Source organism: Eucalyptus grandis, chromosome 2 (assembly GCF_016545825.1).
Source record: "Eucalyptus grandis isolate ANBG69807.140 chromosome 2, ASM1654582v1, whole genome shotgun sequence".
Taxonomy (NCBI): Eukaryota; Viridiplantae; Streptophyta; class Magnoliopsida; order Myrtales; family Myrtaceae; genus Eucalyptus; species Eucalyptus grandis.
Genome location: NC_052613.1, coordinates 42,746,207 through 42,758,379, shown reverse-complemented (window position 1 = coordinate 42,758,379; position 12,173 = coordinate 42,746,207). Strand labels below are relative to the sequence as shown.

Sequence of the window (12,173 nt, the reverse complement as noted above, 5' to 3'; positions counted from 1 at the left end):
ACTAGCAGCCGTGAGCGCCCTTCGCCCGCTCGCTCGTCACCGCAATCACCTTCACTTTTGCTGCTTTCCGTCCGAGCACCACCGCTGTTGCTTCTGCTCTAGGCCCCCTCCACCAGCAATCCGACGCCGTTGCAGCCCCTACAGTCGTGACGATCGACGCCAGCAGATCCCGAACTGGTCGTTGCGCCTCCATCGCTGCTCTGCCGCCCCTCCGCGTGATCCCTGTAGCCCCTGCGACTCCGGTTTCCCTTGTCCATTGCTGGTTCGCCTTGTTGCTGACGCCACACCTCCGCCGGTCTCCTCGCCGGAGCTCCACACCGGTGTCCATCCAAGACACCTCACCGCCGTTTTCCACCTCACCAAATTGCGACACCGACCAACGAATTCTTTCGCCCGCCACGGCGAAAGTCTTTGCCTCGACGAGCCTCTACTCTCCTTCACCGCGTGGGTGCCTCTGACGATGACGTCGATTTCGCTGCCGCCCTGATTCGGGAAGCCCAATAGTAGCGACGCCGAGCTTGTTCTATTTTTCCTTCATGCTGCAATAACTCCCTGCTTTAGGGACGCTGCTACTATTGACGGCCTTGCCGTGACCAACCGAGCTAACCGGTTTCATGGATCCACCCGGGAACCGGACCGCATCGGCGGTCCGGTTCCCAAGTGGATTCATGCAACAAACAGGTGGATCCCGATTCTAATTTTTTGGAAACGGTCCTTAGCGGGCGGTTCCCGGTTCTAGGTCGGGAATCGCCCGCCCGGACCATGCACACCCCTAGCTCCAACCAAGTCGCCGGCCCTTGATGGCTGGTCGCCGGCCATAGCCGAGGCCGACGACCGGCCAAAAGGAATAAAGAAGAAAAAAAAAAGTGTTTTTCGGAAGTGTTCCGGGAATAAGAAGTAATTTTTTTACTTCTTATTTGCATTTCAAATCTGATGCAGGAACAAAAAAATAAATTTTTGTTCCTAACAAAAGTATAAACAAACGCTTTTTGCTTCTTTTTTTTTTGTTTCCTAGAACAAAAAGATAAAAATTTGTGTTCCGGGAACATAAACAAACAGGCCTTAATTGTGCTGTTCGGCCAACGTTGGTTGTTTCAAAACATGGGGCCCAACACCCAGCATCCTTCTAGAGAATCGGGTCGGTCTTTCCGTAATTCCCCGCAGGATCCGACCCGAATATGTCCAAAAGTTTTCAGTCTTTTATTTTCCTCCTTTATTTTTATCTTATTTACATTTTAGCAAGTGTTCTTGTCCATGTTTTCATGACACGTATTGTTCCTATAGAATCCTATGTTACTAATTTCCATACACGCGTGCACTATGAATATTTACACAACTTCGAAACATTTTTAGATATGCCGAGTAAAATAAAGATTAAATTTCATCGTGACATTCAAAAATATATAAAACTAATATAACAAGGTTATATAATTCTACCTTGAATTTTTAAGCATAGCTCTAAAATTGTTTTTCATTTAAAACACCAAAAAATAAAGAAATATTATTGGACATGATCCTTTGTACGTAAATTTTTTTCCTCGAATTTTTGACGGGCCCTTTTTGTTCTTTTGGAGAGATGGTAGAAAATTCCCAATTGAACTTGTATTCCTCTTCCGACCGGAAAAAAAAAAAAACATGTATTCCTCCAATTTCTCAATTTTCTTTTTTCTATTATTGGGTTTTGGCAAGAGAAATAGATAGCCAACCTTTTTTTTTTTTTGCGTCATAAGAAGATAGCCAACTTCATGATGGCAACGTTTCATGCCAAATTGTCCAATGCCGCATCCTGGTTCTGACCACGTGCCATGAGGACTCAGCGTATTTTATGTGTCGTTTTCTCTGGCCGGTTCTCTACCAATAAGTTGTAGTTTGTGCCTTACATTGTTTAACTACTCAAATTACTAAACCTCCATTCACAGGTAAACCGGGGAAATCTTATCAAATTGCTGCCCACTTGTTTGTGAATTTCTATCATTGGCGTCGACTAGTGTTGGATTTGGTTTCCCGTGCACAAAAAAGGAGAAGAGTTGTCCTTAAGGTCGACGTAGTCAATTGGAACGTTGAGGGAATTTCAGTTCGAGAATTTCAAGTCACTTGTTCTAGTCTCGTTAGCTGTATAACTAAACACCTAAACTTAATCAATTAGGTGGAGTTTGTAGAATTTTAATCAACTTCATGCCCCTGGATTGTCGAAGAAGAAAAGGGAAGGTAAATTAATCATATTCAACAATCATTGAAAGTGGCTATATCGCTTAAGTTTTTCTTTGCACATCCTCAAAACCCGATTTGAGACTATGGACTTGTCATGCAAGAATCGTTCACCATCTCAAACTTGTACTTAGACCATTTATGTCGAAATTCGAAGGTGTATTTCATTTAAACCTAAAAGTTAGGTATGATCTATAAATTTTGAAGTGGTTTGTGAAAAATAATAGTCAAAAATATGAATATCGCAAAGTATAAAGAAATGTCGAAAATGTCAAAATGACAAAGTAAATATTCAGACTGATCATGAGCTGCATGTGCATCACATCAGGGGGCCCAAAAGACCGCGGGGTCCACTGCCGCGAATTTAAAAATACAAATAGTCAAATGAAATGAAAAAGGAAATGAAATTCAATCGAACGGCGCAACCAAAAAGAAGCCTGGGGCGGTCGCAACGCTCACTTGCCTCCTTTTTCTCTCTCTAAAATCACAAGGATATTATAGCAAGTCATGAGAGCAATTAGGCTTTTGAAATTCTTTATCTATCTTTTTATAATTAAATTTTCTCTCACGCCGATAAATAATGACTAATTTAATTCCTAATTGGACCCTAATTCTTTTATTTTTATAAGAAAATACACGTGCTACATTTGTTAGTTCTATATAATTGATACTTATTTCTACTATATAGCTTTTGAATGAAAGAGATCATGGAGTAATAAAAAAAAAAAAAAAAACAAGGAGTATAATTGAGCACTTAGACGCGACAAACATGATTTACTGATAATGATATTAGATAAGCATTTATCACTTAAAGTAACCAAACATTGTTCTTTATCAAGAAATGTTTAAATAGACTAAAAAAAAAAATTTAAATGATTTCACTATTTATAAATGAAAAGAAAAACAAATGTAACCAAGCTGCACCAAAATAAGAATGAAAATATTTTTACGTTTTCAGTTCTCCATTTTAAGGAAAGAGCATCAAGATATTCTAGAAGGACGCATGTTGTTGGGCTCCGCTGGCTGAACAGCTTGGTTCCTTCCACCTTTATATTATTCCAACCCCATCATTGGCCAAATGCCACATCTATGCTCTCTTCTTTGATTTCTTATTTTCAAATAATAATTTAAATCTCAACTATAAAAAAAAAAGAATCCCTTTACATATTATTCTAGTGTAAACAAATGGCCAATTGGAATTTAGCTTTGCTAGAGATAAGAATATGCGGAAGAGAGAATTGTATAAGTTTTTTATGCTAAAAAGTACATGAGGGAAGATGATTATCTAAAATAACAAGATATCACGATATTAATTATAAATAATCAAAGATATATGCGATATGTGTAATATCTTAAAATAGATGTACAACCTTAAGGGATATGGAGATCTTAAATACTTCTCTAGCAATTAGCACAAGTCTGGGTTTTTCATTGCCAATGTGTGAACTTCAAATGATCGGCAATCGAAATTTCTTGGTGAGATTGATCTTCTTGGCCTTTATGGCGATAGGGAAAGTTAAAACAATAATAATAATGCATTTATCAATTTGTGTAAATTATACGAAAATACATTGTATTTTTATATATTTAGAAAGAATTAGGTACTAAATGCAAAATTAAAGTCAATTTGCACTGCGATACCGACATGTTTTGAAAAGAAGAATATATTATATGCAAAATTACAGCAAAAATGAACTTCAGAAGGGTCATAATTCTATGTTTGTAAATTGAATTTCTTTTTCCCCGAATTTGGAGCGGTGTCTCTTTGTTTCCCCCGAAAGATAGGTGGAAAAGTCCGACTCGAACACGTACCCCCGGGCCTTCCAATTTCTCGTTTGTTTTCTTTCCTTTTTCTTTTGGGATTGGCACGTGAAGCGAGGAGCTGTCCGAGTTTCCGTACTCCGCCACCCAACCCTCCTACGTCGGGCAGCCTTTCGTGTCCAAATTGCCCAGCGCCGCATCCTAGATCTGACCACGTGCCACGTGGAGCCCGTTCATTGGTGCCCTTTCCCTCTTTCTTGGTCCCCATCGATAAGTCAATAGGTTGTCATTAAATTGCTCTCACATTCCTAACCTACATTCAATTTCGGGCCTAGTAGAAACTTTACCCAAAACCCAATCTCAATTTGGGTGTTCAAACTTGGATTCGAGGACGCCGGTGCTCCAATATTGAGCAGCAAATATACAAAATATTTCATTTCATCCAACGTGAATATGATGCTACCATAATTAAAAGTAAACCTGATAATTTTATTAAATTGTTGCTTGTTTATTAGTCAAATTATCTTATTTGTATTGACTAGTGTCTAATTTGGTATGCCTGTGCATGAAAAAAGACAAAAGCCAATTCATTGGGTTGTCTAGGATTTCCACTTTAGGAACAATAAAAGTTTGCTTGTTTGAATCTTATCATAATATGTGAACTATTCGAGGTCAATACAACTCACACATAATTTAATCAAGATTCACATGAGAAAAGAGAAGAGTTGCCTTCAAGGTCAATGCTAGTTCATTGGGTGATTTAGAGATTTTTAATTCGAGAATTGAAAATTCACTTGTTTGAATCTTGTCACAATGTGTGATATGTTTTAAGATTAAAACTACTCGTACATGTAAATTGCCTTAATTTAATTGGTTTGCGGGGCTTTTGAAGGGCATGTCATGACTGTTCAGACGACCGAATCTTAACATTTTTATCACTAAATTGTCAAAGAAAAAAAACGAAATAGGCAATGTCGGGTTTGCAAGTGAATGAAGAGAGAGAAAGCGAGGGCGGCAAAATTTAATAAATCATAGTCAACTAAACATCAAGAAAAATTCAGAATGCGAGGGCATCGTAATTTTCTTGATGTACACGAAACGTGCAGTACACATTTTTAATATAATAATATTCAGACCGATCGCGAGCGCACGTGCACCGCATGATTCGCATCAGGCGGCCCAGAAAGACCGCGCCGTCCGACGAACGAACGAACCAACCAACCCCGCGTGCGCGTCCCGCTGGGGGGCGGGGCCCGCCCGCCAGATATCCGGCCGTCAGCGACCGTCCGATTATCAAAGCAACAACCCACGCCCGCGCCCCACCGTCAAGAACCTGAGGTGGGAGAGAGCACGAAAGCCACGACTCCGGCAGCGAAGGGACACGTGGCGCCCGCCCTCGAGCGCCAAGTCAAATGACAGCGAACTAATCGAAGAAGGAAGGAAAGAGGTTGGAAATTCCAGTCTGAACAAGCGCAACGCAACCAGAAAAGAAAAGGCGCCTGGAAAGATCGCCACGACTTTGACGCTCTCTCTCCCCTGTTTTTTCGAACGACTCTGTTTCTCCAAGATCGCCGGAAGTCCGCCTCCAGATCCGCCGGAGCTCCGGGAAAGATGAGGAGCTCGACGCTGCTCGAGAGGTTCTCGCGCGCCTTCCACGACCACCCTTCCCTCTCCAAGGTCGTCGTGCTCTTCGCCGTCAGGTTTTCGCCCCTCCTCCCCTGCTTTTCCCGCCGTGTCGGTTCATGTTTGTTCCCGTGAAACGTGGGGATGTTCGGTTGGACGTGGCTTTGGAGTTTTCTTTGCGTCTTCCTTCTTGTGTACTGTGGATGGCGTGGAACGTAACTAGCCGTGTTGTCGCTTTGAATTTGTCGAAAGTGAGGCTGAGGAATGCTAGATTCTTTGCGGAGATCTATGAATTTCGTCGGTATGTTGGGAGAGTCGATGATGGACCGAGCAGGGCTCTGGCCGTCGCCCTCGCAGCGTGGTGCTCGCCTTAATGTTTAGCAAAATAGACATCTTACAATCATTTGGTATGGAATTCTTAAGTCTCGCGCCGGTATAGGGTATTGCGAATGCTTTTATCTTGCTTCCCCGGATCTGAGGTTTAAGTACTTATGAGCAGTATAGTTTATTCCGAATCAGAAAATTGATTTGTGTTGAGCACTTTGAATGACAAGCACGTTGCATTTCACTGTACATGAAACCGCGTCGGATGCTGATTTCATTACAAATGGTAGGGTTCTTTTAAAGCAAAAGGAGAAGAGGCCATATTTTCTTTTACCAATGGTTCGACGTAGCGTATCATTCAATGCCTGAGTTTCTTAGCTTGTTTCTTCTGTTATGATTTGTTCAGTGGAGGAGGGCTTGTGGCGTATGCCGAGGCGAACTCAGGTGCACAAGCAATTGTGCCAGTAGAAGCAGAGAGCAGAAAGAAGAGGGTGGTGGTACTTGGAACTGGCTGGGCTGGGACATCTTTTTTAAGAAACATTAAGAATCCCACCTATGATATCCAGGTCATATCGCCTCGTAATTACTTTGCATTTACCCCTCTGTTGCCGAGCGTTACTTGTGGCACGGTGGAAGCTCGTAGCGTCGTTGAACCAATTCGGAACATTGTTCGGAAGGTAATAGAACTCTCATGTAATAAGATTAGACTATCAGAAGATCGCCTTAAATCATGTTTTATTTGCACGTGAATTTCTTATTCGGAATGCTTATTGAGGATTAGATAGGTTCAATGAGAGTGGTCTATGTGATAAGTTACTGGAGAAATGTTTGTCTGCTTTATCTTTAACGAGCCTGGGGGATATATCACAAGCACCTCATTTATGGGTTTGATGTTTTTGATGGACCTTGACATCATTTGTAAACCATCTTATCACCTGTTTCTGAAATGATGGGCAGACTTTTATTAGTAACTGTTGAGTTTGCATGAGTAGCGATAGCTTAATATGGTTTGTCTTGTTTTTTTGAAGCAGAAAAATATGGACATCCGTTTCCTGGAAGCTGAGTGTGTCAAGATTGATGCAGAAAATAAAAAGGTCCACTGTCGAACTAGTAACGGAACCAATTTGAATGGAAAAGAGGAATTTGTTGTTGACTATGACTATCTTGTTATAGCCATTGGTGCCCGGTCCAACACATTTAATATTCCTGGGGTAGAGGAGAACTGCAAGTTCTTGAAGGTAAGCTTCCTGGAATTGTCTACATACACCTAGATTTGTAAAGATAAAGCAGTACCATGTTGTTATTTTTTACTACGGGCACAACTGACTATAAGCATTAATAGATTGGAGATTCTTGTGTGTTTTCAAATAGTAAGGTGTGTGAAATAAACGGCACTAAAGTTTTGATGCCTGTAAGCAATTGCCATTGGAATTTTAGTTACTGCACCAGGAATGGAGTTTATGGTCCTTTTTTTTTTTCCATGTTGATCTTTTAGGAAGTAGAGGATGCTCAAGAAATTCGAAGAAGTGTCATCGACTGTTTTGAAAGAGCGAGCTTACCAAACTTAAGTGATGAAGAGAGAAAAAGAATCCTTCATTTTGTTATCGTTGGTGGTGGCCCGACAGGTGTGGAGTTCGCTGCAGAGCTCTATGACTTTGTGAATGAGGATCTAGTGAAATTGTATCCACGGGTGAAGGAGTTAGTGAATATAACACTTCTGGAGGCAGCTGATCATATCTTGAACATGTAATTACTTGATACTTCTCTATGTTGTTTCTTTGGTGAAGCAATTATTTCTAAGTGTAATTGCATACAAGCTATCTAGTGTCTCTACACAATTTTTCTTCATCCATCTTTTTTTTTTTGTTTTGGGGGTTGTGGTTCCGCACTTTCAACTATCACTACATGGATATTCTCCAGAATCAGGGCATACTGTAAAAATGTTGTTTGATCAACTGTGCATATGTGTTCTAGTCTAAACTATTTTTGTCTCTATCATGCTTGCCTCTTAAGTTGAAGATTACGTTACGGAATATCTGCCAATTTGAGGATGCTAACTTTTATGCCTTAGGCATGGCATACGTCATTTATCGATGGGATTGTTTCTGTTCATTAGTTAAAAAATTGCAACATTTACATCTTATAATGATAGAGTGACCTCTCTCTTGGCTAGCTGGAAGCTGAAAGAGTAATATGCCTACTAATACTGGAAGTTTTATTGGCCTCATAATTCAACCAAGGTTCAGCATTCTAAAGACATTTTGTCTTTGGCAGGTTTGACAAAAGAATCACAGAATTTGCTGAGACCAAGTTCCGAAGAGAGGGAATCAATCTAAAAACAGGGTCAATGGTTGTGAAAGTAACTGATAAGGAAATTTCTACCAAAGAGAAGACTGGAGAGGCATCTTCTATTCCCTATGGTATGGCTGTCTGGTCAACCGGTATTGGGCAAAGGCCTGTAGTAAGAGATTTCATGAAGCAAGTTGGTCAGGTACCTCATATGATTATTTGTCTGCTTATAGTCTATGTTACCTTTAACAATAAACTTATATTATTGTGTGAATTATTTATTTTGGACAAACATTTTGGTGAGACAGGCTAGCAGACGCGCTCTGGCAACTGATGAATGGCTTCGTGTTGAGCAAACTGATAGCATATATGCACTTGGTGATTGTGCCACAATTAATCAGCGAAAAGTCATGGTAAAGTTCCTATATAGCTCTCTAATACATTTCTTTCACGTCATTTGTGGCTTCTTTCGTTTCATTCTAGGAGTTTTACTTGTCAATCTACCTTATAAATTAAGGTGCTGAGGTTGACATGTCACCATTTGTCTACATTGAAAAAGCTTTGTTCTGAATGATAAGAGTTAACTCTCCTTCAAAGTGTAAACACCCATTTTCCATGTGGCACTTTACTAATGCAAAAATGTTTTGACGTTTGTCCAAGTCATCTCGTCACAGTACATAATGGCCGAAGCCTGTCTGCAGTGCCTTAAATTTCATTATGAAAGGATAATCACCACATTTTCTGTCAGTTCTTCAAATTTCAACACTTGCTGTTCAGCATATGCTTCAGTGTGCTCCGTTAAAATTTGATCAATCTGAGTGCTTAATAACTTGCACTCTTCTGTTTTGGCTTTCTCAGTTGAATTGCTAAAAGGTTGCTCCAGGAAATTATTGAAAAGGTTATGTCCTGGTACTGTGCAGGGGCAGAAATTGGAGATTTCATTTGAGTTTAGAGAATGTGAATACGTTCACTTAAAGATAGGGCCTCCACTATATATGCTAATGAGCTAACTACCAGTCATGGCATATTTCTCTTTACACTAAGAAATGCAGATGTAGTGACAGATTTAATGGAACCAACTCCATCTAGGGGGGGCGTGACAATTTGTTTGATTTTTGTTCTCAGGAAGATATTGCGGCTATATTTAGTAAGGCAGATAAGGACAATTCAGGGACGCTGACTGCAAAAGAAGCTCGTGAGGTCATTGCTGACATCTGTGAAAGATACCCTCAGGTGGAGCTGTACCTGAAGAACAAGAAATTAGGAGACGTTGTGGATCTGTTGAAGGAATCAAAGGGGATGTCAAGGAGGAATCAATCGAATTAGATATTGCAGAATTTACCTCGGCTCTTTCCCAGGTGGATTCTCAGATGAAAAATCTTCCAGCAACAGCGCAGGTACAGCTCAAGTCAAGATCCAAAACTTTTTGGATGATGCGTTTAGATTACTTATGGTTTTCCTTGAATCTGCCACATGAACACAGGTTGCGGCACAGCAAGGTGCCTATCTTGCTGATTGTTTTAACCGGATGGAGCAGTGTGAGAAATATCCAGAAGGTCCTCTCCGGTTCAGAGGAGAGGGGCGCCATCGGTTCCGTCCTTTTAGGTACGCAAAAGTTTGCTGAAGTATCCCATCTGTGAACTTTAAGAAAATTGCTCCTCCTTGTTTGTCCATCTCATGAAGAATTATTGATATCAAATTTTAATCCTAGGAATACAAATGTAGGAAATCAAGCTTATTCTGATTACATTTTCAGAGAAAAAATAGGACGTACCTGTGTGGTTATAAGTTATAACCTTTCTCCAAGACTATTCTCTAAAACTAATTACGTTTTGACTTTTGAGAATTGTTTTAAGATGTTGACCAACTTCATATGCTTGACTCTGTCTGCGTTTTGGGATTCCTGAAGGTACAAGCATTTAGGACAATTTGCTCCTCTGGGGGGCGAACAGACGGCAGCACAACTTCCAGGTGATTGGGTCTCAATTGGCCACAGCAGTCAATGGCTCTGGTATTCCGTCTATGCAAGGTATATCTCTCTCTCTCTCTCTCTCTCTCTCTCTCTCTCTCAAATGTTACCTTCAAGCACGATTCATTTAATGGTGATCTAATTTCAACCTTGCTAATTGCGAAATTCAGCAAGCAAGTTAGCTGGCGCACAAGGATGCTGGTGATATCAGATTGGATGAGGCGTTTCGTTTTCGGGAGGGATTCGAGCCGTATCTGAAGCTATGTAAGTTTGTGCTGGACTTCTCCTCACGACTGCGGCATACGGGCGTTTCAAAGTTTTAAGAGCCACCTTGAAGAGTTTTTGCTTGTTATAATTCTATTCACGGTCCCATTTGATTTATTCGTCCTAGGTAGCCAACTAAGCATAAAGCTACCAAAATAAACTTGACCGCTTGAAGCTGCAAAATATTTCTTTTGAGAGACATCCTTTCATTTGGATTGTAAATTTTACTTTAAGTTTCTGCTTGAGATTGGACCACCTACTTTGATGACAGCCAATGTTATCAACTTTTAAGTAGTTCGGCTACTGATCGATGATATAATACGCAATTCTTGATAAATTCATATAGTTCAACAACTTTGTGCATCAGTCTCAAGTATCAGAAAATAATCAAAGTTTGTCATATCATTTTGGTGATTTCTTCTTTGTTCTCACCATCCTTCAAAAAGCAAACAATGGAGAACGTATAATGGGGATAGCCTCCATTGAAGACCGCCAATAGGGGAGCAAGCATCTTGTTCTTTCCAGGCAACTCAGCATGACAAACTTATTCATACAATCTAAGCTGCAACATGAATGCAACTAAGGATTCAAGTGGGGAGAAGCTCTCTTTTGACTGGATCTAAAGAAACTCGATTTTCGCAATGAGTGTGTAATCCCGATAATATGTTGCACTCGAATCGTCAATTCATGGCCAGTGTCTATCCGCCTCGTTGTAACTCGACATGTTGCAGTCTGGAAGCATCAAAAGAGACGCCCCCACCAGTTCAGCTTTTATTTTGTGTGGGCAACATCACAACATGTGCAGAATAGTCCCCACTTTTTCAAGCAGAATTAGCATAGAACGATACTTGAATAATCAAGAGCAACTATATTGCACGATCATACTTTCTCTTTTCTTTTTTTTTTAACACATTTTACATAGTAGATGGGGTTGACCCAATACAATAGAACACGTACCATGTGTCGCGACCTAAATTTCAGGTGCACCACCTACGGTTTAGGTTAATGGATTGTTAAGCCTAGACTTAACTCGGGCTCTCCCAAGCCCATACCAATTCGAGACTTAGGTTCAAGTTCTTAATATGCAAATAATGTTTATCATGGAGTCGCCACTAATCTATTTTTGGTGGGTCGATTAGAAACCCAAGTAAAGTAATGGGAGAATTACTTCACTCCTACGAACAGAGATTATGAGTTCGGGGACTTGGTTACACTAGATTTCTCTAATGCCCTTTCGGTACCATTCTTTTATTTTCAAAAATGTTTTTACGGGCAGTTTTGGATTGATTTTAATTTAACTTCCTAACATGTGAGGTGTTCATGCGGGTGCGCAAACCACCAATTTAACACCCAAGAAAGCGATGAATAAATTGCGGGACTTACCTCATAGCAACGAAAGCATCTGCGGTGTTAGATCGGAATTTACATCAACAATCCTAGATATGATTTCTAATTAACACGCAATTTCCTTTTTTTGGTTTTCACTTATTTAATAAAAATCATGCGATATGCAATACATGCTACTAATCTAACATGGAATAATATGACATGATAATATGGCCTAATGCGATGTTTTTGTGTTTTCTTAATAAGCATGCAATATATCCTAGAGAATAAAATTAATTCTAAGACAATTCTTTTTGGTATTTTCATGAAATTCGAAATGAAAATTGTCCAATAATTAAAGGTGCAATCTAAATTAACCAAATGGCCTAATTTTAATGACGAGCAATTT

The 12,173-nt window shown here is 40.1% G+C and overlaps 1 protein-coding gene across 1 annotated transcript; it reads left to right on the top strand.

Annotated features, from left to right (window-relative positions):
• Window positions 1-5,422: 5,422 nt before the first annotated feature.
• Window positions 5,423-10,804, top strand: LOC120289937 (external alternative NAD(P)H-ubiquinone oxidoreductase B2, mitochondrial-like). Its single transcript, XM_039305341.1, is given in 11 exon segments — window positions 5,423-5,669; window positions 6,323-6,593; window positions 6,948-7,154; window positions 7,412-7,662; window positions 8,191-8,407; window positions 8,514-8,618; window positions 9,331-9,499; window positions 9,502-9,602; window positions 9,689-9,810; window positions 10,115-10,234; window positions 10,345-10,804. Coding segments are annotated over 11 exon segments (1,740 nt in total). The 5' UTR covers window positions 5,423-5,580; the 3' UTR covers window positions 10,433-10,804.
• Window positions 10,805-12,173: the final 1,369 nt, after the last annotated feature.